Source organism: Colius striatus, chromosome 1 (genome assembly GCF_028858725.1).
Source record: "Colius striatus isolate bColStr4 chromosome 1, bColStr4.1.hap1, whole genome shotgun sequence".
NCBI classification, from domain to species: domain Eukaryota; kingdom Metazoa; phylum Chordata; class Aves; order Coliiformes; family Coliidae; genus Colius; species Colius striatus.
In genome coordinates, this window is record NC_084759.1 from 161,737,926 (window position 1) to 161,765,310 (window position 27,385).

The 27,385-nt window shown below is 35.7% G+C and overlaps 1 protein-coding gene across 3 annotated transcripts in view; it reads left to right on the top strand.

The window, feature by feature from the left end:
- The window catches only part of KITLG (KIT ligand), a 54,981-nt gene that overhangs the window by 22,403 nt on the left and 5,193 nt on the right, over nt 1–27,385 (top strand). Inside the window, exons 2-8 of one of the 3 annotated variants that reach the window (XM_062015954.1) lie at nt 3,416–3,529; nt 11,475–11,537; nt 16,101–16,280; nt 18,150–18,312; nt 19,195–19,290; nt 25,882–25,991; nt 26,483–26,559. In XM_062015954.1, coding sequence (XP_061871938.1) covers nt 3,416–3,529; nt 11,475–11,537; nt 16,101–16,280; nt 18,150–18,312; nt 19,195–19,290; nt 25,882–25,991; nt 26,483–26,559 — 803 coding nt within the window. The remainder of the gene's footprint in view (nt 1–3,415; nt 3,530–11,474; nt 11,538–16,100; nt 16,281–18,149; nt 18,313–19,194; nt 19,291–25,881; nt 25,992–26,482; nt 26,560–27,385) is intronic. The other 2 variants (XM_062015963.1, XM_062015968.1) reach the window with 2 other exon arrangements.

Below are 27,385 nucleotides of genomic sequence, written 5' to 3' on the forward strand. Positions count from 1 at the left end.
TATTTTTTCTTTTTTCTTAAAACAGTGTTCAATATTTAAGACATTTCAGAATAAAAAAACAACTGAAAATTGTTTTTTCAATCCAGAAATAAGAAGAGATCCTTTGTTAAGAGGTCCTCTTCCTGTCTGCCATGTTTCTTCAATTTAAAGCTAGTAGATGATGTGTGGTTAAATCCTGTGGCCAGCTTTGAAAATCCTATTTTAGATTGAAACAATTATATATGTAAATCTGTTAATAGTGCTGTGTGGGTAACTTTCATTTATGCTTAGTAAAGTGTAAAACTGGAATCTCTATTTATAAAGCTGTTGTTTAAGTTTCCTTTTTGTTTTCTTAATGATTTAATTCAGTCTATTCAAGTTTTGCTCAAACAGCAGATTTGGTTATTAGTAAATAGCACAAAAATAGCTCAGCTCTTTGATCTATGCATTCCTTACATACAATGCACCTGTAGGCAAGTGTAATATAAATATTTGTAAGTGCAAATAATTAAAAGATTTTGGATAATAGGCATGTTGAAACTAGCAAGATTTTGCAGATTTTCTATTCTGTTGGATGTCACAGGGAACAAATAAGAAACCAAACCCTCAAATCATCTCAGAATTTAAAAAGCATTTGTTTTTAAAGGCAGTTATAAAAATTACCTATGCTTTTAAATTTTATTATTTACATCGGAGGAAAAAAGTGTATTCTTAATGATTTGCATAATTATAAAACATGTAATGATTTTAAGCTTCATATAGGGGTTGTATTTAGATCCAGAGGTATGAAAGCTGACAAGTTACATCAGAATTCTGGTTTTATTTGGAGTGTGCTATTGCTTTTGTTAATATTACTCAGTTGATACGGCAACTTCCAGTTAAAGGATTTTGTTACTTTTTTGATTGTTAGGCTGTTAGGTTACACATTATCCTATGACAGTGACATAAGTTAGTGAACAAATCCCATTTTCCTTTACAAACTACTCAATATTGAGTATAAATAAATCGACAATTTGTGGAGTAGATTCCCTCTTCAAAGAACATGTCAGGGAAATGTCCCTGAACCCCAGTGAGTGTAACTGCTATGCTAGTGTACTGTTTAACTCTGAAAGTAGAACTACTTTTTGTTTAGTTCTTGAAAGCAGTATAGTTAGCTGTAGTTAGCTATAGTTAGTTAGAGAGTATAGTTAGCAGTATAGTATAGTTAGTCCATTTTGGAGCTGGTTGTCATTGACTTCTTGCCTTTTTTATAACAATTTTGTTCTAAAAATCACAGTGGGGAAATAGTCTGGTAACCTGAGGTCTCCTTTGGTTTCCTCTGTGATGCTGGGGCTTGTGTGAGGAAAGGGAGGTGTTTCTCTGAGCAATTTAAAGCTAGTTCTTAAAAAACTTTGAGCTCTTGTACATTGCAAGGAGCTCACAAAGGTCCTTTCAGAGACTAGCAGCATCTTTGTTGCAGCTCCACAGAGCTTGAATTATACATATATGTATAACTGCAAAACTTTGCATAGAATAAGGCATTTTGTAAGAAAGACTGTTAAGTGCCTAATTGCAATTGGGCACCTATTCTCAATTCTGCACATAGATAATTATTCTTCATAATTTTCGTACAAAGATTAATTAAAAGTATTTCTAAATGATAGTTACATTGAAGCAAAGGGCATTCTCAAAAGACATACTGCATATTGAATTTGTACTGTGCTAAAAATATTTTTTGTTTGTATGTAAGTCTGCCAGTCATCATGATCCTGTGAGGTCTGAAAGTTCAGTCTAGGGAAAGCCAAATGGAGGCTCCACCAAGACAGGCAGTCTTGGCTTGTCCCATCTGTAACAGAGCATTTCTGCTATTGCAGTTACCTGCATCAGAAAGCTGATGTGCCTGAAAAATAGCACAAAAAAAGGAAGCTGTCTGACTGATACAGCTGACTAAACTGTCTCACTAGTGCCAGTGCAAGAGGTAGGGGGAGGAGGCTGGATTGTCTTTTCCAGGTCAGCCCACACTGTTTTTACCAAAATGAGTCAGGAAGCCATATTTTAAGAAAGCAAATGGCCACTTTTTACTTGAGGTATAAAATACATTCAAAATTTAAGAGATAAAAGAGTGTGATTTACTTGTCATTTAACAGCTCGAGGTAGAGTGCCTGTCTCTGTTAGGTCATGTTTATGTAGCTCCCAAGAGATCTTTATCATCATCCTTCCTTAACCCTTCTAGGTTGCTATGATGATACTTAATCTTTATAATCTGTGATTTTCTCTCTCTGCTTTCCTAGGTAGCTTCTTCTATGTTGTTTGATCTGCTTTAGTCTTAAATTGAAAGGTTGAATAGCATTTGAAAGCAAGGCTGGAGCCAGGAGGGCTTTACCTGACACAGGGACAGACAGAGCTGAGATGCATCTTAATTCATGGAAAAGAAAATTCTGGTCTCAGTCCTGTCCTCATGAAGGTTCATGAGCCTGCACAGGCAAATTCCATACTTGCAGAAGTATACATCATCACCGGCTCTTGCTGACAGCTTCAGTCAGCTGGCACAAGAATCTTTACAACCCAAGACAACTTTTGATTATATGTAACTTAAATGCTTTAACATTCTGGAAATAAAGATCTGCAGCTTAAACTTGGCACAGGGCTCTGTGGGAAACCAGTGAAGCACAAGGAACAACAGAAGGCGAGGAAGTTCAGGCAGTGTAGCCAAGGAGACACCCAGGTGCATTGTAGCTAGTTATCTGGTGCTTTTCTGGCTGCATTTCACAAGTCTGTGTGAGTACATTGCAATGCTGTTCCTAATAGGATTTAGGAGGAGAATGTAGTGCCAAAGCGAAGTTGCTGCTCTTGAGAGGCCAGGCGTGTCACTTAGAGAAAATGTATTGTATTGCTGCTTGGGATCTCAGTGTTTGGACAGAGTCCAGTTGTGGTGTAGCTTGCAGTTTAAGTATTCAAATGTAATTGCTGTGATTATGACCCTTACCCTTTTATCATGCTATGGTCTGGTATAGTTTTGTTCCTTATTATCCATTGTCACATTAGAAGCACAGATTGATCAAATACCTCATCAGGTGAATGACAAGATGTTTTGTTAATTTTATGTTGATGATGAAGAATACACCAAAGTTTGTCTCTTTCTCTTCTTTGGTATTTGTAAACTTTGCAGACACTCACCTAAGTGGGATCCTGCACAAGTAATCTAATGGCTCAATACCAGGTTTTCCATTATTAATCTAAATGTTCTTGCTTCCAGAAAAGATCAATTAAGTGCATTTCTGTGGATCCCTGCCATGCAGATTGTACTGTAGTGGTACAAGTATATCCTCATGAAAGATGAAGAGTATTGTTGCATCTAGATTTGTGTATGAAAAACATTACTACAATCTCTTGTTACTTTACATTTGGAGATTGCTTACTTAGGATTTCTTGGTTTTATTTTTTTTTTACTAAATAGACTTGGATTATCACTTGCTTATATCTTCAACTACTGCTACTTAATCCTCTTGTCAAAGCCCAGAGCTCCTGTGGGAATCCAGTGACAGATGATGTGAATGACATTGCAAAATTGGTAAGTAGCTTTTATTTAAATTACTCTTTATGTTAAGCAATCAGTAACTAATGGCGCTTACATTTTTAAGTAAAGTTAGCAAATCTATATTAAAACCAAGGAAATAGAAAAAGAAAGTAAATCCATCAATGTCTTTTACTTGATCAAAACCTTTCTTGGAGAAACTGGAGAATAGTTCACTGAAGAGATTACCTTCTTGACCAAGCTGGAGTATATAATTTCCAAACTTCCATAAAAATTGTCAAAAGTCTTCATTTTCTCAAACATTGTCTGGGGTCAGACTGCTTCCCATGCAGATGAAAGGTGATTGTTTTACTGATTTTCATGGAGCAGACTGTCAGCAAACACACCTGAAATGAACCAGAAGTTTTTACCTTAGATATATAGGAAATGTGTACCATATATAAAAATCATATGATATTAGACATTATTGTATTAAGGCAATAACAATTGAACAGTTTTTACAGTCTTTAGGTGTGAACAGGTTACACTCATTACATGTTTCTCACTCAGACTCACGGCTTTGCTTAAGAACTGAATTAAGTGCATTATAACATTACTTAATTGAGCACTGCATTAACCTGAAAAATAAATTTCCTCGTGTGAAGTCAGCTCCACTGAAGTCAGGGATTACACTTACGGTAGCGCAGGATCTATCACAAAATTTAAAAAAAACCATACTGACTTCAGCTGAAAATCATGGCTTTATTATGTAAAAATGATTGCAAAACCAGTGATAATATTATCAACCAGTCAATTTGGAGTCACTTTCATTTGCTGCTGGTGCTGTGTTCTTAACTTGTTTTCTTTGGGCGTTACTGTGTATGTTTTCACATAGTGTAAATCTCTGAGGGGTACTTTGCAGTCCTACACAAATGCTTAGTGCTTCACATTAGTCCCTTCAGGCAGAATTCTGAAGGATTGGTATGTTTATTTAAGATAATATTTCATTTCTTGAAAGAGGTACTAAAATTTGATTTACAGCTGTTGAAAGCATGACTGAAAACAGAACTCCTATGAAGGCTGTCAATTATATACCCATAGAAGAAAAACTTTAACTTTCCCTTTAGTGTAATTTAAATTTAAAGAATGTATAAATACAAGTTGCAAAAACTTGCATGCAACTTGAGCAATCACAGTTTGGTTTTGAGATAAAATATGAGAGAAACTTAATATCATAAAAATTAGGTTAGTCTTTAATTTGACTGTAATTTTTCATATCATGTCCTACATCTCCCTCCAGACTCGTCCAGCAACTGTAGTTCTTCCATATATCCCTGCAGCACTGTTTTTCCATAATCCCACCCTCCTCTACATCTCTTTTTAGTTCTCCACATGCACCATGGTTACTAGTTTCCTCCCATGCCTCCTAGGTAAGATGCCTACCTGAGCAGTGTTTTGAGTTCTTGCTGGATTTATATACCCTTTTGCTTGGGCTACTGGCTGGGAAGGAAGTACTTCATGTGGTGACTGTTCTGGTGTATTTGCCGCTTCATCTGGTAGAAAATTTCTGCCTACTGTCCAGTTCGCACTGTGCTTCTGCTGCTGCTAAGCTGAGCAGGGTCAGGTAGGGCTGAGCTCCTCTGGCCACTCCTTCGTGAGGATGCTGTATGATCCATCTCCTCACATCTATACCTTTCAGATCTCTCTTCCAAATGCAAAATTTGGGTGAAGTTAACTTGCAAGTTCAAAGATATTTTGGGTTGGAGAAATAACAGAGAGATGCAGAAAATACAAAGCTCAAACACCTGGATTTTCTCTGTTTTGAATTGTTCATCTGAAAATGTCTTGAGGAAAGTCTATATCCTTGTTTTGTCTATCTGTGTTAATATTTGCATAGATTTTTCATGTGTAAACAATTTCTATAAAACCACCTGAGAATTAAAAGAATAACATGGGAATAAGTTTATTATCTTAAATTTAGTATAAGAACTCTTGGTTTTAATTAAACTGACTATATTGCAAGTTGTTTTTTCTCTTTTGAAACGCTACACCATGACAATTTGACACTGAGAATAAAAGAAAGAATAATAAGGTTTAAAATACTTTTACAACAAAATATCAGCTGACTTTGAGTGCGAGAAGGGAGAAAACCACACAGTATACTGACTGATCACATTACTTCGCTAAAAGTAAAAATTTTTGAATTCTATACGGAGTATGTCCTTAATAGATAGATTATGGCCTCCAACATGATATTGATGAAAAATATAGTTCAGGAGACCCTAAAACTCTTGTAACTTACTGTAAATACTTTTGTACCACTTATGCTTTTTTGAAACAAAATATACTCATTAAACTAAAGAATGATATTTTTATGACTTAGATCTTCAAAATTAGACATAACACCTATAGATATTTGCATTCTTTATTGATCCTATTGACCCTTAAAAGTCTTACCTCTCCACTGATCTAAAGAATTTGTGCCACTAGAAGCGTAGTCCCTTATCTCTTTGTGATTAAATAGCTTTCAGTTGTAGCACACAAGTCCCATCATTTAGCATAGGATACTGGCCTCTTTTCCTCCTGTCTCTTCAATTATGCTCAGACAGCAGCTTAGGTTCAGTATGGCCTGAATCCTCCACTGAGGTGGATTATGATCTCTTCTTCTCCCCAAAACGTTATTATTCTCTGGACCTTTTCTCCTCAGTGTGAAAGTAGATCACCATCTCTCCCCAGCCATTCAGGTCTATAACAAAGGTGTCCATTTTGGCTCTTGGCACTTCACAAACCCTTGTATGCTAAGTTTTAAAACTTTAAAAAAAAAAAAGGTTTTGTAGCTTTCTGTCCATACAAATTCACATTTCTTCAAAATTTTGGTGGTTAAAAATCTGGTCTCCTGAAAAGTCTTTTTGTGGCTTTGACTTTTATAATTTTGCCCTTCTATTTATTAATGTGCTGCTCTGACCCTATGTCTTCTACCTTATTTCCTTCAAGCTGTTCCTCTTTTTTTTTCATTATCATCATCAGGCTTCCTGATTTTGTCTTCAAAGGCATTAACTATTAATGTTGTCTGTGATGTCTTCACATATGCTGAGTTTGCCCTCTTGTTCTAGCTTCTCCTCATTAACACTGCTCCTGGCCACAGGAAGGATGATCCTTGAAGAACTTCAGGCAGATTCTCATCATACTCTCCCTGCTCTGTTCTTCCCTACATCTACTGCAGTTTACTTGCATTGCTTGTGGAAAAGTGCCACAATTCCGTAACAAATTCTTTTGCCTGTAGTTTGATTCTGGCCCTTCCGGGCTTCTCATTCCAAGTATAGTAAACCTGCTATATCTTGGGTAGAAAACCCCTGAGAGTGGCTGTGTTCTATTCAACATTTTTTGTGAATATAGACCAGGAATGTCTACTAAACCTAAACTATTGGAGAATAAATAAGGCATACTGTGGAGTGCCTGAAAATGTGGGTCATTTACCTAATCAACTTTGTGTTGAGTAATAAATTGAGGACAAATATATGGTGTAAGTGATTTTAAGTGGTATTAATCTGGATTTTTACTAACATCATACTAGATTCATACCAGAAGACAGACTTGGAAAGAAAGAATGGGTAATTATAAGATTTCTGAACATTAATTGGCCTAAGATCAAACCAAAACTGGCATCTATTTGTAAAAAAATTACTTGTATTTTCTGTAAGATTAAATCTATTCAAATCTTTATATTATCTTGTCATATGAAGAATTTGTCCTAAGTCAAATAATTTTAAGAAGGAAAGAACAATTGAACAAATATTTCTTATTTGTTTTTAATAGTGAGAACTTTAAAAGAGCATAATTTCATACCTATAGAGAATGAAAGAATTTAGAGAGTATTCATTCCGCATTACTAATCACTTGCACTTTTGCTTCTTTTTTAATGAAAATGTCTGAAGGGAAATACATTACTTGATGAACAAATGTTCTGTATTATGAAACTCTAATTGCAGCACCTGTCAGTAAAGCCTGCCTTCATTGTTCTTTTTATCCCAGTAAGTCAGAAGAAAGCTGACTTCATTACAACTTCATTACTATACTTGTGATTCTGATTTTGCATAAGAATTAGGAATCTGTTGTATGTATGTTTGTTAAATATGAACATCAAACCTACACATAAGTAAATTTTTTACTGAGCTGTGCAGTATGTATAGAATGTACCTACATATCTTGGTTTCATCCATAAACAAAATCTAAGATACTTCTTCCGCAATTTAATACTCTAAAGCCTTTTTTTTTTTTTCGAACGTTGGGAGCTCAGTGAATATTTGGCTTTTACTGACCACATTGCTTATGTGAAATACGTTGTTTCAAACACTTTGCTTTCACATTACATCTTTACTGTAAATGTGTACTTCATACTCTCTGCAACATTTGATATTTATTTTTTAAATTGATCTATCTCCTACATGAAGGGGTTATGAAAAATGATCTGGTGGTGTTATCCTGCAAGTAATCTGCCACTATGGCTGCGAGAAGTGTGAACAGAAATCGTTAACATGTTGTCTTAAGCCAAATGATGAGGATTTTATTAACTACTTCATTAGCAGATGAGACAGAGTAGATTCAGAAATGATGGACAGAAAGTGCAAGCTCCTGCAGGAAAAGAAAAAACAAAGATGAAAAGAAAGGAGATGCAGAGATATTGAAGAGCAGGAAAAGGGGAATGATGAAGACAGAAATGAGAGATAAAAATGATAGCCAAAAGGAAAGTATGGCTTTCCCACCATGTGCCTCAGTTTAAAAATCAAACCACTGACAATGGTAAACGGTAATTTTTGCTATATAAACTTTATCTTAGATATGTGAATGAAAAACCTGGTATCTGTGCTCGTCTCCTTAAAATATTCAGGACAGTCACTATAAAGAGAACTTCCAAGAGCAATAGCCCTCATTTCAAAGCACTTGCCTACAGAAGTACATGGTCTCTCTTACTTTCTGCTGTTGCAATGAAAGAGTAGTTTATAGGACCCAAATCACTTTTACAACATTCTTTTTTCATCTCCCCATCTATGTGACCATGAATATATTTTAAATTATTTTTTTAAATTATTTGAGTTATGCAGTGTTGACGGTGCTGTATTAAATATTAAGACCTCTTTGTCAAAAAGGAATCTTACATTCCCCAGTTCGAGATTTTATTACAGCTGGGAATATAGCTCTTAATGTTGGTTTCATGTGAATTTATAGACAAAAGTCCAGATTCCCTGTTCATCACCTCTTAGAACCTGATAGAATTTCTACAATCAGATATATCCACTAAATCTGAGAAACATTATGTGGCGTTTTAATTGTACTGCAGGATTCTTTTGGTTCTGTACATTACTTTTCAAGATTATCAGTTGATGTTCTTTATAACCATCAAAATTGTGACTTTTGTCTAAACCAAGATAAGTCAAACAGGCAGGTGTTTTGTTGCTCACATATTTGTCACTGTACTTAAGGAGTAGAGTACAGGAACCAAAAAAGCCATTCCAGGACTCAAGGAGTTTCAGAGGATGGTCCCTTTTCAGCCCCCTTTGCTCAGACCACTCAGAGCCCTCTTGTCCTCTGCATCTTGTTGGGAGCCAAAGCAGTCAGGCACCCCACATAGAGTGGGAGCGCAGTCCTTTCATTCCTTTCAAGATAACTTCAGCAGTTGAAAGTCAAGTGGCTGTTTTTGAATCACAGACTTGGTGGCTGGTTTATGCCAAAATTTCAAGATTCATTTCAAGAAAGCAGGGGAGATGCACAGATTTAGTACAAGCTTTTCTTTCACTCTTACATTAGAATCTCTATCCTGTTCTCTGTGCATGAGTCGGGAAGTCCAATGGGGACACAAATATAACTCTTTTGCACTGACTGAACTCCATCATTTACCATCAGCAGAGCATCTGGCATGTGGAGTTTAATCAATAAAACTTTAACAAGTTGTTTTGTCTTGAGGCAGGGCATATATTTTATGTTTTATACCCTTCTCCCTGCTATTCTTCATTTTTAGTAGGAAATTCAAAAATATCTTTTCTGATGCACAGTCTGTCAAGGAGAAAAATATCTGAGGCTGAGCTGTATTCTCCAGCTTTGTTTGAGAAGCTATAAGAGCTCTTGTACAATTACATCTTTTTAACTGTGCATGAAAAGTGCTTGACAGGCTCTGATGTCAGTAAAGTAGATTGTATACATAATACATATCAATTCTTGTAGTGTTCATTGATTTGGAACAAATTTAATTTTCAGTGACCTTTCTTAAAGAATTATGCTTTTGCTGACATTGCTAAGTATGGAATCCCTCTGGAGTGAGTATAGGAAACTTTGCACATACAGTAACATCTTCAGTATCTTTGCAGCTTTGAAGTACTGCTAATCCCACCTTTCTAGGCACACAAAGCAAGCTGGAAAAGAAACTGGATTATCTATGTGTCATGATGTCAAGATATTTTTAGAGGAAAGAAAAACATACAAAAAATTGTAGACAAGAATTTAGAATAAATCAGAGGTTCTGAAGAAAGGAAAAGGGTGTTGCAATATTTTTTAGTACTTATATCATCTTGAATCAATGCCCCAAAATACCAGGTAAATAAAAGTTGATATAGAGAGTGGCACTTCTGCAACTACTGCTTCGGGAATGTGTAGGTATAAAAATTATCTATGGAAAGGAATTTACCAGAGTGATTTGTATAAACCTTGTTTTTTTAAATCTGTAGGAGAAAGCTAGATGTCATTGAGCTGAGAGATGGTGGCTCAGCCAATGTTGTAAATAAAGTAGTGACAATACGAAACTATTGTCCTTGATAATTTCTAGAAACAAAACATTTTGAAATTGATGTTTTAATTTTTAATTAAAAATAAATTTTAATTAACAAATAAAACATTCTGTTGTATCAAACAAAACTACCTAAAAACTGCACGGAAAAAAAAAAAAAACCTGTATTGGTTGCTATAGCAGCAGAATCAAAAGCAGCCATAACAGAATGATCTTTAACCTAAAGAAGCAGAAATGCTCTGCTGAGCAAAGTATAGCTTCTGGCTCATCAAAGGATTTATTTATGTGCTTATGGTCTTGACTGAATGGATTTCAAACCAGGATGAGAAATATCAATTGAATCTTTCACTGATACAAAAGAAATGGATTTGCTATAACACTGAACCTCATAGTGTTGATAAACTTTTTGAAAAAAAGTACTTCAAGAGACTGAAGATTGTGACAGTGTCTCCCTCTTAGCTGTTCATTCAGCATATTTCCCAGGTGATCCACCACATCTCATAGTACTGTTGGATCCCATTTGTGGCAGTTCACATTGTATAATTCAGTGAGAACCCTTCTTTAACGTCCCGTCTTTGCTTGAGCACACCCTGTACTCACTCACATCTGCAAAGTCGAGCTCAGCTTATGTGTGCAGATGTTCTCTTTTGCCTCAGGACATTGCTATGATATAATTATATTGCTCATCATTAGTAAGCAGCACAGCTTCAAAGTTGTGCTCAAACATTTTTCTAACCTAGTACATAACCCAACCACAAGGAAGACAAATATTTCTTTAGGTTCAGGTGCTTGTTGAAGTTGGAAATTATTTGAAGGAAAAAGGCTTAGAGAGCACCAGGTTCATTACTGTTTGAAGTGGTTGGAGTTACACAGAAATTGTCATATAAATACTTCAAGACATTGCATTAAAAGATTAAAATGCAATACAGTTTCGGCAGTAATGAATGACCGTAGATCACATCTCACCACATTAGTGACTTTAATTCTGCTGAGGAGTGATAGCAATGAACCCGATCAGATTGGATCTGGGAACGTTACAGAAATGTGGAAAGATCCTTCATTGTGAGAAACAAGTCAGTAGCAGTTCCAAGAAAACTGAATATGTAAGTTTTTGTACCTGCTAGGTTACTGAAAATTTGTGTTGAAAATTTTGTTGAATACGGTGATGGAAACAAAGCCTTTTGTGTGGTCACTAATAACATTTTTATTATCTGTTTATTGTAGATCGGAAATCTCCCAAATGATTATATGATAACCCTTAAATATGTCCCGAAGATGGATAGTCTGGTATGTACAACTACTTCAAGTTAATCCAAATAAAATAGCCCCGTGGAACTAGTGATGGCTGCAACGTTTTGTATCTAGTCCTATGGCTTAGTAAGTTACAATTAAAAAATAGTTATTTCACTTTCCAGATGCTTTGCAAGTATTCATATAAAAGGAATGGAGAGAGAGTCCTGCAGTCATTTAAAACTTTTTTAATTACAAGAGTCTTAGAAAAGTGTTTCTTCATCTTAAATTTTTTAGCATTTTCTCTGGAAAAAGTGAAACTATTGTATCATTTCATCTTGTCAATTGAAAATTGTTCCTTTCCTAAGAAAAGAAGTATTTTCTTTCCAATTGTACTTATGGAATATACTGTAGAACATCCTTCTAATTTCAGCCAGTGGAAATACCATTAAAGCACAATACGGAGGAGACAATAAAGACAACCATAAATTCAGCAAATGATAGCATCAGTAAACAAATCAGTAGAAAGTGAGAGTCTTATGTAATTTAAATATGTCTTATTATTCTTTGTATATAATCCCATAGTTAATACACAGTGATATTTTCAAATAAGCATCATCTACCACCTTAAAACTTTTATAACATTTTGAATTAAAAACTTATTCATATTATGTTCTTGCTTATTCTCCTAAATATCTTCAATGTTTTTCTTTAATTAAAACAAAACTTTTAGAATGATATGTTGAAAATGCTCTGTCAGTATATGCAAGAAAAAAGGAGAGAAGGAAACGAGGTGAAAGTAGAAATGCTGAGCGCTATGCTGTACTATATTGTTTTAAGGAAAGAAAATAAGCAAGAAAAGGACTAATTTGTCAGTTAAACTGAACAATATTTTACTTATCTTAAGAACAAATCATCATACACATACATCTGTGGTTGAAAGACATCTGGTAGATGTAACAAGCTGGTTTTGTGGCTGCACAAAGTTATCATTATGAAAATAGAGTTTGTATGTGATACACATGTAAAAATGCATCCATTGTTGCAAATATAGCAATATTCCCTATTGATGTTGGAGACCAGTGCCAGAAGCAGCATTCTCTCAGTCCTGAGTAACAAGAAGATACCTGGAGGAAAAGAACAGTGAAGGGCCATGAGCTGTGAGGTTACAAGGTATTACAGCAAATCTGTCAGTGTTCTTAAGGGTTTTGTTGAAAACTCGAGGCTTTTGCTAAAACTTAGAGTACTTTAGAAAACTCAGTTTAAACTTGAATCTTTAGACACAAAACTCCTCAGGACAAATACTGTGGATGTCAGGTACTAGACCCTATGTAATATCATTAAAACTAATGGAAAAATTTCCATTTCTGAAAATAGGCAATATTCAGAGAAAAAAGAAGCACGACTGGCTGCCACCATCCCTTGGCTGCGGTGCTTTTTGAAACTCAATTATTTTGGTGCCTGATGAGATTCACATCTGTCAAGGACAGCCATAGCCGGAGCACCGCTTTTCAGCCTCTCAGATGAGCATGTTAGCTGATGGGCAAAACTGAGCTGAATCAGGGCTCATTCCTCTGCTGCACTCCTGAGGAGGTTGGCACTGTGGATAAAGACCACTAAGGAGCCTGCTTGAATGATGAGTCTTCATTGTTCTAACTGCTTAACTCTTACCTCACTCCATGGTTCAGTTTTCACTGCCAATACATAATTGCTTTTCTATACTTTAAATGCCATGTCATCTTGCCACATTATATCCATAAAACTTAGACTTAGTTTAAATTTACAAAAAGTGGACAAGAAATAAATGTGAAGAAAAGTTCAAAGTCAATATTTCCATATTCCCTTTGCTTCTATATGCACTTTCAGCCATGGTGAACAAAGGTGCAGCTCTTGGCCACATGCCTTCTTAGAAGGAAGCATTCAGCGTTATTCACATCGTGCTTTGCCAAATTCCTCTTTGGGGATTTCAGGTTGTGTTACACATACCACAGCAAAGACTGGCTGATTAAGTAGTTTTTGCTCTGGTTTCTACAATGTTCCTGCAAGCCGGGAAACCCACACCTTTGCATAAGCCAGATGTACATTGTTAAGCTCTGAAAGAATTGAAACAGTGCCCTGCATTTTTTTTTTCAATGAATTTCATTCTTCATAAAAGTGCATGAAGTGGGAAAGTACCCAAGGTAACAAGCCTCAAATGTAGATGACTAAAGGTAGGAAGGCAGGGTAAGTGCAAAGCAGATGGGAAGCCAGTGTAGTGCATATAACAGGAACAGACTGACTCGATCCATTAAATAGAAAAGTTGTTGCATTATGCAGTAGCTCAGGGCATCTGAGCGGCTTTAAATGTTGTCTCACAGACTACTGTGTAGTCTAACCTGAAGATTAGAAGGCAGAGATGGCAGGCTGGACCTGAACTCAGAAGAGCAGATAAACTCAAACTTTTAGGTAGTTGTAGAAAGAAAAAGTGAAATGAGGACTAACTGGAAGTATAAGGGAAGTCAGGTTTGCAAGTGCCCCAAAATGGAAATATCCTCAAAGTTTACACAAAAAAAAGCAACATTAAATCTCTATTTCTCCTTGAAAACAATATCACATTTCTCAATTTCAGCATTTTCATCTCTGCTGATATTTGGTAGGTATTGAGATAGCAAGTGATTGCACAGCTTGATATTACTGAGAAGAAAACTCAAAGCTTTTTTGTAATACAGCTTTGTAGGTCAGAATGGTTCAGTCAGAGGAGGCTCCCACACACATGCCAAACCACGGGAGCAACAAAATAGATTCCCTGCTGGAATCACCAAATGCTCACTAGGAGAAGCTGCAAGCTTTTGCTAGTCTCTGACAGAGGAGAATGCACACCCACAAAACCTTGGAGGAAAAGGGTTTCCAGGTTTGCAGTTCAGGGAAGCACAGAAGTTCTGTGTCCCTGTTCCTACAGAAAAGCAGAGGGAAATGCATTATCTGTCTCATGAGGGCAGTGAGACATGGCACAACACATGCTGTTTAAACAGAGTGCATTTCAACAAGCTTTCTCTGATTTATTTGCTTCACGTCTCCTGTGGTACTTAACAGGAAAAAAGGAAACAGAATCAAGCCAAGCACCATCCATTTCACATTTTATTTCATTCTTTTTAAAGTCATTGTTGACAAAATTACAAAAGATGATAATACTGACTTGTGACTTGTTATCCACGTGTGACAGTTGTACACAAAAATGAAAAGTCAGATGTAGCCAAACAAGGTATTTACATTTAGTTCTCTAAGCCTGGAAGGAAGCCTAATAATCTGGTTAGTCTTTGAAAGTGTGAAGTATGCTTTTCCTCACTAAAAACATTTGTATATCAAGGCAGAACAACACTTGTGTCGCTGATAAAGTAATTTGTGGCCAAGTGATGATAATTTTTTTTAATCTATACAGGTTTATTGCAGAAGTTGCATAAAATGAGGTTAAGTCTAGAAGTGGATGCCTCACCAAACATTTACTGTGCATTGCAGACAGTGGAGTATATAGATTCAGTGGATGCTGCCCACCCACTGGGCAACAACTGGAAACTGGTTTAGTGATACTGAGAATACTGAGCCAAGATCTTTTTTATCTTTTTACCTGACACATTTTCAACCGTTGAAAAAAAAGCTTCACATACAGAATAAATTCCCATAACATATACATTAAAAATTCAGCATTTGTTGAGAAGGAAAGTCCAGGTGTGTTGCCGTGTGACTAATGCATTAACTGGTTTTTTGCTGACTTTATGAGTTAGGGTTTTTCCTGGACTGGGTGACCTTTTTGTTTACTTGACTACTGTTATGTAAATCTAAGTAAAAGAAGTTATTGATTCCCTCTAAATCATCAAGAAAAATTATGACGTTTCAGTCGTGAACAGCTGGTAGAAACTTTATCTGCAAACTGATTGTGTAGTTGTCAGTGAAAGGATTTGAACTCTATTCCAGTGGCACAGATGTGGCAGATAACACAACAGTTTTTGCAGAACCCTTTAGTTGGCAGAAACTCAGGAAGATAAAGACTTTTAGATCTAGAACCTGTTCTCAGGAATGATATTTAGTAAAAAAAAAAAACTGGAGGAATTTCCTAGGCTAAACTATTTTAAAGATGGATAAAAACCCATGTAGATTTCATGCAAAAGTAGGAAACCTTCATCAGAAAGATTTAAATCAAGGATCTTTGGGTTAACTAAGTCATGTAAGGTAACAATAATAAAATGAAAACTGGAATTCATTTAAAGAAGGTCTGGAGTAAATTGTTAAAGTAGTGGTTATTTTAAAAAAGAAAATGACTTAATGAAAGCATGGACAAGGATTCATAGTAGTATGTCCCAAGGCTCAAATCCTCAACAGACTGATGCTTAGCATTCATTAAGAGTTTCATAAAAGGATGGTATGTAACAGACAACCATAAATATATCGGTATCAGTGAGAACAAAAATTTTACCAAAAGGACTGAAGAGAAAGTTGACCACACTAAAGAAGACAAATTTTAATTTAGACTCTCAAGATAATTTAAATTGGAAAGAACAGTCTAAATCTACTTTTGCACATAGAGCTGCTTAACCAGTTTTTGCAAAAGTCTGATATGTAATCTACCTGTTTCTCTTTTGACAGCCTAATCACTGTTGGTTACATATGATGGTGCCTGAATTTTCAAGAAGTCTACACAATCTTCTCCAGAAATTTTCAGATATTTCAGATATGTCTGATGTTTTAAGCAACTATTCAATCATCAATAATCTCACAAGGATAATTAATGATCTTATGGCATGCCTAGCTTTTGATAAAAATAAGGTAATCTTATACTTTTATGCTGGATATTTTTATTTGAACTTTCTGTTCCACAGTACTCGGTTATAGTTTAAAAATGTCCAAAGCTTCATGAGATTTATTCTTATTTCTGTTTCTGTATATCTGAAATCCTGCTTTGTTTAGAAATGCACTGATTACACTCTGCTAACATTGGCTAGTCTTTATCTCGTTTTAAAGGAAAATGGCTTACAAGGAATTACAGTGTGTACAATGACCTGTATACAGTTATTTAAGTAGACAAAAATGGAACAGTCATCTTTAAGATAATGAATTCATTCTGATGTATCTGAAGCTAACAGAAATCTTCCTTGTGCATCGACCTTAAATTAGTAATATCACTAGTGATTCCAATGTAAGAATGATGTAGTTGATGCTATTAATATACTCAGTATGTATCACAGTATGTGAAGTACTGAAAGCTTCACCATGGTGTAATAAACCTTTTAATACAAAGACAAAGCAAAGACTAGGCAATATCTGCCCATTTCCACATGTCTCTGGAGTCTGGCGGTAGCTGGAATGATTCCAGGAGTCTCACACAAGAGATGTCTGTTTCTCTTGTGTGAAAATGAGGGGGGGAAAATATATTGACTTTCTAATCTCTTACCCAGCTCTAACCAGTCTAAGAGTAATTAAAAATAAGTTCTAGAGTTGAAGTTTTTGTCCCACTGAACAAAGTGGGAAAAATCCCTCGTGTTCTTTAGGACAAGGATTTCATCTTCATATACATTTATGTTTGCCAAGTAATTCCTTAGCTGTTGTAATTGTACCTTTTTAACTTCCAGAATGAATCAAATCAACTAAAACACTCGATCTCATTTAGAGTGACATAACCTTGTAACCTTGTCATATATTGGCATTATATCACTGAGAGGATTTAACCATTCCCTACCTTTCCATCTCATACTGAATTCTTTCCAACATATCTTTTTTTTTCTTTTTTTTTTTTCCTTTTCTTGTCCTAATGGTTCAAAGAACTGAGCTGGACCATTGTTGGGGAAGAGGAATTTTGCTTTATCAAATGAAGAAATAAATATCCTGTAATTCAAAAAAAACAATGAGCTGTTGATTTCCCCAGAGAATAATTATCTTAAGTACCTGGTACTTTCAACATTAAACATGAAATAATTTCAGAGCCAAAACTAGGAAGTTTTCCTTAGTACGTATTTCACTCGTATTCCTACTACTATCTTACTTCTTGGTAGTACAGAGTTACCCAGGACAAATTCAACCTGCTGGCATAAGAAGCGGTTGTTAGGAAAGCAAGAGTCAGATAAAAACCATAAGTGATCTTAACATGGACCTCAAACTTGTTGTTTAGTATGGCATAACACACTTATCTGTTAGACCTCAGAGTGATTGGCTTCCTTGTTTACAGTCCTGCTCTTATTTTTAGATACATTATCAGAGATCAGAGCCTGATCTGTGAAATAGTGTCCTAGCTATTATATTCTGTTCCTTATATCCATTCCAATAGCTATGATTGTGTGGTGTCCCTGTGTTCAGATTAAAAGTATCATGTGGAACATTGCAAAGTAATGTGAATCAAGATAATTTTTTTTTAATGAGGGAAATAAAAAGAAGTGTTTAATTTTCAGTGTAGGATGGGAGACAGCCTTTCATTCCTTTACAACATTGCATTAATAATGTATTTATATTTGCAAATCTCATTTGAAATTCTCAGATCAGGGTGCTTGCATACTTTATTGAGTTATACACAGCAAATTTCATCATCTGTGGGCTAAAAATTTAAACTATTTTATGTCATATTTGAACATTTTTATCATCTTTTGAGGTGCTGAAATGAACCTCTTGACCTGCTTTCAAGCTGAATTTTATATTTTACCTTAGGATTTTGTAAAAGAAAATGGTCACCTTTATGAAGAAGGTAGCTTCATTCCTGAGGACTTTTTTAGGCATTTTAATAGTACCATTGAGGTCTACAAGGAGTTCGCAGACACGTTGGATAAGAATGACTGCATTCTGCCTTCAACAGTAGAAACACCAGAGAATGGTAAGATGTCTGTCATTTTGGGGTAGCTATAAATGGGTAGTTTTCCTTTGATTTCAGTATGGTAAGGATCTGATACTGTACGTCCGTGTCTCCTTTCTTACTGCCAGTTAAAATTACTACCAACACTGAAGCATGTATTTCTGTTCTAAGTCAAGATCTATCTGGCAGTAAAACTAATGCCATCATTCCTAGTGACATCATTCCTTCATATAATCCAAATAACCTCACAATACTTTGCTCTGTTGATTTTCATGGCAAATATATGCTGAATCATGGTTTTTACTTTGTTCTTATCTTATGTTAGTACTCTGTTTAGTTTTTATAAGGCAGTAAAAGAGCCTAAGATTGCACTATTGAAAGGATAGGAAGCTATGACAAGTTGTAAATTGCAGCAGCCTCAGGTCACCTCCATATTCATCCTACTTCTCCTGGAAAGGACCATGCTTACTTTGAAAATTTGAAAATTTGAAAATTTTAACAAGCTCAAGTCGAGCTTCTGCAGTTCATTCTCATCCTTCCAGTAAATGGAAAAGTTCTGTATTCTCTTTTCTTTTATCTAGTGACAACTATTAGTTTTTTAGTTAAGGCAACATATCTAGTTGCACAGTTACAGCCGCAGTAACTAGAAGAAGATCAGTGCCATAACCTAAGAACCTGTCTAAAGATATTGCTTTTCCAGAACAGCTGTTTAGCAGCAGCTCAGTATGTAGACACATCTGCCTCTTAATAACATTGCCTTTTTGGGCTCAATCCACTTTATAAACAACCCTGTAGCCAGATTTTTAAAACAGCCACATCAGAGTAGTCATATAGCCCGTCATCTTATATAGAGGGAACTGTATTTTAAATTACGTAATGCTGACACACTCATTTTCTATTTAGATTCCAGAGTCGCTGTCACAAAAACATTTTTGTTTCCTCCTGTTGCTGCCAGCTCCCTTAGGAATGACAGCATTGACAGTAACACTAGCAGCAACAGTAAGTACAAGTGATTGAATTAATATGTGTGTCTCCATTTTGTTCTGGTAGCTGATTGTTATGAGAGCTCAGAGGAAAAGAGTGTCATCAATTGTACAAATTAATGGGAAGCTACTTGTGCCTGATGGTGTCCCATGTGTTTCTCAGCTGTCATACCAAAATGCAATGAACTTCTCTAATCAAAATTTAGAGATGCCATCAAGTGACAATGATGTGACAGCTCTGTAAAACTTGGAGAGGGCAAGCCTCTCCGTTTTGGCTGCCGTGAGGTCTCACTAGTCATATGGCCTCAGCAAACTTGACTGTCTCAAACACCTCACTTTAACTCCTACAAAAGAAAGTTGCTCCAGATTAATAGAGTAACTGTCCTTAATCAAGCCCAGGGTACTCCTGTGGGCAAAGAGGATGCCTGTACATTTTGAGAGTACTGCCAATCCCAAGCTTGACACCAAACCTGAACACAGTCCCCATATTTGCTTGCTTTAGCTGCATTAGGGCAAACTTCACAGGCAGCATGCTTTTGGTTCAAGTCAAGGACAAACTCACTACACTTTTGGCAGGCTGTAATCTGGTATGACCATCTCTGTGCTTCTTATCTGTCTTGATGAGTATATTATACAACTGATCACTGCCACGGAAGAGATCCTGGAATTTTTGCTGCAAGATCTTCAGTGTTGTCCATCACAAGGTCAAAAAGAGCAAAGGAATCTGAGGTGAAGTGAAACAGTAAAGTTTCAGGGACTTTTAGTGACATCATGTACCACAAGGTGAATACTCTCTGGAGCTTTCCATGTGAATAAAATAAGGGGATTTTACTTAGAGGTTCATGAAATGGTGACTAAAGCTTAACTATATTGTTGTTTCCCTTGTTCTTGTTTCCTGTATACATCAGAATGACAAAGTGTATCTCTTATGGTTTTCCCCTTTCACTTCACAAGCATCTGTGTTATCTAAATATGTGATGATGAAGTGTGTGGCTGGTACTCTTTGTGCTTAAGAAGCTATGGGCAAGGGGGCAGCCTGGTGTAGCCTGGTAGGCATAACGGTAGCTTCTAATGGTGGGACAGATACCACTAAGGTTGAGTTTCTTCTTGTTCTGCTTCACTTGGTAATGTGTAATCTAGTCATTCTCTGGCATTTTATCACCATGCATGCTACCTCTTAGTTGGCTCACAGCTGCTGTCAGATTTGAAGCCTTTTCTGATTGCTTTCTAATTAAGAGAAGGTCTTAAGCTATCATTTCCCAGAACCCTCTGAGTAGGAGGTTGAAACAAAAAATACCTCTCTGGAAAAGAGAAGTCTCACTGCCATAAATTCCTTGCCAAGAGGTCACAGAGCTGGCTACAAATAACTTAGTGAGCCCAGGGCCAATTATGAGGCAGCAGGAGAGAACGCATACCTGTCTCTCTCAGGTCTGAACGTGTGATAATTTATGCTGTTGTTGCTAGAGGAAGAATATTCAGCTACCGCCTGAAGCAATGGGAATGGATTAAGGAGCCAAAAAAAAAGACAGATAAATTACAGGAGCAGTACAGATGAAAGGAGTTTGACCCAGTACAGTAACAAGAGGGATGCTGGGCAGCACAGCAGTGTGACACATGTGTCTGAAGTGCTGAGGGGAGTACAGAAGCAGGCTTATTAATCTTGTTTTATAACTGGAACTGATAAGTAAGAAAAAAGATTAATTAAAGTAATGCAGTAAGTCAAATAAAATACTTGGCTGGCCATATGCTGTACAGGTGTGTTTTAACTGATTATCACTCTCTTAAGCAATTTATTGGAAAATTGGATATCAGTTAACAGCCATATGTAGAAATGACATGAGGACTGCATGTCTGGGGCTGGGGACAGTTTGAACTCTTAATCAGATTAAATTACATTAGCTTGGACATTGGATGCTGACTGCTTACACTTTAGTTACTTGTTTGGAGGTTTTTTGCAGGGAGAGACCTGTGGCATCTTTACTTGCGTCTCTGTCTTACTCCCTGAAAGTACTAATTGTAGTTTTGTCTTGGCTTTATTGCCGAATAAGTTTTCTTTTTTACTTAATTCCTACTATCTTGGAAGGAACAACAATGAATAAACCTTATTGCTTCCCATGTAAAGACTCCTCAGCACCAGGCAGCCTGTCAGCTGGCTTCATACTGTTCTCAGAGCAGCACCACTAGATTAAAATTACAAAAAGGAAAATATTTGGAAGAGAGAGGAAACCTGAAAAAAGAATCTCCAAACACAAACTACTGCATTTTTTAAAAATTACCTTTTCTAATTTTAAACAATTTCAGATCAAGCTATTTAAAATGAATGATTTCTAGACCATTTAGAAACACTCCCTGTTTGCAAAAGAACCTCTCCAGGTTAAGAATAAATTTTGAATTTATTAATAAAATCTGTGTACCCAGATGACTTGAACTACTCTTAAGTCTAAATTCAACTTTGACAGACCTGAAGTGTGTCATCTAATAAAGTCATTTATGAAATAATTATCACAGAAATGGGATATAATAAAACTTAAATTAATTTTTTATGTGGTTGCTGTATTTCTTGAGAGTCATGTTTCACGACTTCATTGTTACTACACAACAATAATATTAAATACTATAATAGTATTTAATAGAGTCTTGACTAAAGTCTTACACCAGCTAAGCATGAAATGAAACAATTATCCTGTTCTAATTATTTTGAATGTCAATAATGCTGTTCTCATCCTTCTAATATTGAATATAGATCTGTGTCATGTTCCTACTCTTTTTCTCCATAAAATTTTCAAAGCATCCCTATTCCCAATTTATTTAGACTTGTTTGTTTTCTTCTCTTTGTGCTACATGATTGTAGTCCAATTTAAATTCCAATTTAAAAGTCCCAGGCTCCTTGATATTTCTCTGGATCGTTATACTAGGCATAGTCTAGAAAAATCAGATGAAATGGTTCCTATGCAAAGAACAAGGGTTAGGATAAGAAAACCTGAGTCCTGATCTCTTTTTTCAGTGTCTGAACCAAACAATAAATAGTATTTTTTTTTTTCCCCATTAGGAGAATCTCATGTTGCACTGATTAAAGCTTGAATTTACTAGCTGTTACTAACAATTCTCACTCAATTTAGTGCCATGACATTATTTATATTTTCATGGAAAGTTCAATGTTGCTTTCATACTTTTTTTACCTGCAATTTCCTCACAGTAATTTAGCTTAATTATTCAGTCTTGAACAGCTCAAAGAACATGTAAACACAGATATCTCTGTAACTGTTTTTAGAAAGAAGGTCTAGTTTTATAATTAATTAAAGAATACCATAGTTTAATTCAGTAATTGCACAAAGATTTGAAAATGTTCACCCATGGCTTAATGCAATTGGGGTTACCTTCTGTGCCTTTCTTCCTTTGTTCCAACTTTATAGTTAATGGAAAACCATAATGAACAGGTGAGAGCTACTCTGCTTTTTGATAGATAAGATCTTGTGGTAATTGTCTTGAAGCTGAGCAGAGGTAAACCAAAAATTCCTTTGAGACATATATGGCAAAAAAAAAAATCAAGCCAATGCTTTAAATCATAATTGATTGCACACACAGCTCAAGGTGCAGAGCAGATCAATAACTTCATTGTGTAGCTGAATGGCTTTTAATGTAAATATATTTTGTTCATAGATTAATATCCCAGTGTCCATAAAGACTATACATAAATCTACATCAGATAAGCTGGTTTCCTAAGGGTCTCTTTCATAAGGTGTGGAGTGAGAGCTCTGAGATACTGGCTTGCTTCCACTTCCCTTTTGCATTGTATTGGATAGAATCTTTTTAAACGAACAGTATAGTAACTGCAAAGCCAGCAGTTCTGGCATTGCCCAAGGAGTTCACAAAGTTACTGATACATCTGGTTCTTCCTATTCCTTCTTGCTCTCTGCCTTTCCAGCTGCTGGGAGCAGGAATTTTTCTGTGTAGAGTTTTAAACGTTTCTACCCAAAGAAAAGATTCACATGGAAAGAGTAAAAACCTATTGGCAGTCAGCTTGCTTTCCTTATCTCCTTTTTCTTCATTAAGACACAGTCCCCGTGAGATTCTCCAGACTGAAAATTGTCCAATCTCTTCTATTTTAGATGTTACTATAAATAAAAGCCACATGAAGAAACCTGCCATATCACAACTCATTTCATTCTCTCCAAATCTTTCAAGAGGCTCTTTTTTTCTGGACTTGAAAGTGAAATTAAATAATCTATTGTTGCTTGCTTTTTAAGGTAGTTATAGATTACTTAACTTCCAAATTAGTTCATAAATTATCAAGTTATGAAAAAAATATTGTCATTTTTAAAAGATATACTGGGGAAGCTGTCACAATTTGAGTGTATTTAGGCTCTGCCCATGGATTACGAGTCCCCACATGAAAAACTAGTTATGAATTCTGTTCAGTTTTCCATAGACGCTGAAGAAAGTATCTATGTTGGACATATCATCTCAGAAATTGGGGGTAGTTTTCAGTTTTAGATACCTCATTGTAAAGGCAGCTCTTCTGTTGTCTATGACTCTCTAAAGTTTGTGAAAAATAGTGGTAAAAATGAGGATACTAGACTATCAATGATTACACTGTATACAGAACATTTCTCTAGAAGTTTATGTAAAAATCAGCATGCTTGTCGTGACATGTTGCACAACATTGCAGAGTAGGCAGACGATTTTTGAGGTTACACACTTTACCATAACATGTTATCCAATAAATTAGGCACTACATGACCTGAAGAGGTTTTTTCCTCTGATTTTTCTTCCATTTTTTCCACTTTTTTCTGAAATTTACAAAGCAAAATCCAGAAAACATGACCATCCCCATAGGATTTGCATTATTCAGTATTATAACTATGCAGTGGCTCCCTGGGAAGAGTGGCTAATGGTATTAGACAAGTCAGTGTTGCTTTTTTCTTGACTAGACCACAAGAGCAATATAGGAATTTTCTTCAGAAAATATTCTGAGAATACAATTCAAATAAAGTAATGACAGGAAATTTTGTGAGGTGTTTAGCCTGGCTCTGTTCCATTTGAGTTTGTCCAGATTTCTTGAAGGTCAGTTCTGCAAACAAATCTTCTCTATGCCTAATCTAAAACTGACAGTTGAAGAAAAGCTATGCTACTCCAGTTAATTTCTGCTCTTGGTTTAATGACTGAGCAGACAGAGGCAGACTTATTGTTAGCATCTTTTTTTCGGCTAATGTTCACTTTGTAGAACTTTATCTGCTATTTTTTGCTTCTCCTCAGTAGATAGATTTCTTTTACAGTAAGATAACATTGGTTCTACTTTACCAGTATTTTCTTTGAGTCTACCAGATGTAACTAAAGCTAAAGCCCCTATACTCTGAACCTAGTTAGTTAGCAGTGTATGAGATTACATGTAGTATATGAATATATGATACAGACTTTCTAATTTCTTACTTTTTAGTTCTATCTACCGTGATTCTAGAAAATGCATCTGAATTTCAGAGATAAAAAGAACATTTATGTAAAAGCTTATGAAATGTCAACCAGAAAATCTCAGAGTTGAAAATTAGTTGCTCGTTAATTATGAGAATGTGCCTTTCTAAACTATAGTGTTTTCTTAGAGGCTGTTTAGTAATGTACTAAGTGCACATTACTTGACCCAATATATCATACCATACGTGCTTAGACATTTTCATGAGTCACACAAATTTCTAGTGGTACCAGGCCATTTTAATTTTTGTATCTAATCACCTACACTTTTCCAGTGCTTACAGTTCGGTTCTTTTCCTGTAATCTGACAATACACCCAAATCTTGAAATGAACTAAAACTGGATGGATGATATCTAAACTGACAGTCTCCTGTGGCTCACTTTGCATTTCAGAAGGTGAATCCCAGGGTGACTCTGTAGGACTTTTCACTTCCTGCTCTTGATTAAATAACTGGAGGGCCACATTTTAGTCTCAGCATGCATACAGCTCCCTGTGAGTGGAATAGAATTGTTTGTGTACATAAAAGACTAGTACTCAGAGTCTGCCTTATAAAATGTATAAACCTATAAAAAATGGTTACAAAAAACCAGCACACAGCTAGACTTCAAGGTACAGGGTTTTGGTCTTACTGAAGTCAACAGGACCTTTCCAGAGAGACATTAAAAGTGAAATCAAGCTTGTTTTGTTAAATTAACTTCCCACAAGAGGCCTCATTCAATAGTGGAAGACACACTGAGATGTGTCTTATGGAACTTAAGCAGATGCATGAAATGATGGGATATATTATCTCCCAAGTAATTACTTTATCTTATGAAATAAGACCTTTAAAGATTGATAAATACAAAACTTTAAAATGCAAGAAAGAGAAAATTGTCTACAGATGACAAAAAAGTGAATTAGTGTTGAAACTATTCAACACAGCACCTTCAGAACTGAGAGGAGTATTCTTATGGCCAAGAATTTCCAGTGAGATTCTATATAAAGTGCACCTCATATCCACAGCAGTTTGAAGCATCTCTTCTGCTATTTAAGATGCTGTTATCTAGGTGGTGTATAAAATACTCTTGCTAATGGTGTTGCCCTGAAGAGTGTTTTCTACTATAAATCTGTCTTCACTAACAAGAACATCTGTAATTACAGAGGAGGCACTTGGCTTCATTAGCAGCTCCAGCCTGCAGGGCATCAGCATAGCACTGACATCATTGCTGTCTCTTCTTATTGGCTTTATTCTGGGAGCTATATACTGGAAGGTAAGAAATATTACATTTAATGTTTACATAGTGATATTACGTTTCATAGCTATAGGAAGGCGGGAGGAACAGAACCATTCTACCTTTAAAGAAAGATACATCTCTTTTGATCTTCACTGAAATGTGTGACACGCAAATGTAAATCTATATTGTCAAATTGTTGAATTCCACCTCCAACATGCAAATCCGATTTTACCAGCGTGATAGCTGTCTAACTGGAAATTTAAAATGTGTGATTCTCCCAATTTCACGGTTCTTCTATTATATTTTGAGAAGAGCATTCTTTTGCTTTTGCCCCTTGTGCCCCTGTGTACAATAAAAAGGCTTTAATAGTAAAATTATACCAGTATCAGATGTATGTTAGTAGACAAGGTTTGGCTGACATTTTGGAAGGTGATTTTGATGCTCAAAATCTGGAGCATGCAACAATTGTTTGGAGAGTTGTTTAAGAAAGCTTTAGGATATTTGTATTTAATGCATTTTCTTCCTAGAAAACACATCCCAAATCCAGACCAGAAAGTGATGAAACTACACAGTGTCATGACTGTCAAGGGGAAAATGAGATAAGGTATATTATTTCACTGTATATACTATATAAAAATGTAAGTTTATTTTTTCCTGAAGGTTTCTCTCTAGCTCTAAGACAAACACAAAAAAAAAAAAACATCAAACACAAGATCTTGCTATAGAGGCAAAATGTGTGCTTAGAATGTGGCCTTCGAAGGACCTTCTAGTTTAAATATAAAATGGAGGAGAATATAAATATAAAATAAACAGGAGATTTCTGCAGATAAATTTTTGTTAAGAGGACATTAACTTAAGAAAAAACTATTTTACTATGAGAGTGATGGAGCAGTGGAACAGACTGTTCAGAGGGGTTGTGGAGTCTCCTTTCTTGGAGGTCTTCAAGACCCGTCTGGACAAGTTCCTATGAGACCTGATCTAGGTGATTCTGCAGGGGGAATTGGACTAGATGATCTCTAAAGGTCCCTTCCAACCCCTACCATTCTATGATTCTATGATCCCTACTCCAACTGTGAGTAAGAATTGCTGAGACCTATAGAGGAAGCAACAAAAAAAAGGGATTTCTGTTACTTTCTGTGTGGTATAAAGCAGGATCAATAATGTGTAAATAAATAGAAAAAAAATCTTCCTGGATGTGCTCCTAGATCTAAATATTTTTTACAATACCATTTTTTATGTTCTTTCACTCTTTTACATTCCCCAGTACATATATGTATAGGTGTGTAAGTTTTCAGGGTTTTTTTTTAATAGAAAGTTAATGAGAACTTGGACAAAGAAGTCTGTGAAATTCAGAAAAGAATTTAGGATATTTTAAGTTAGAATAGTTCATTCTCTCAAAGTATTATTTAACCTTATATTTCAGAGTGTTT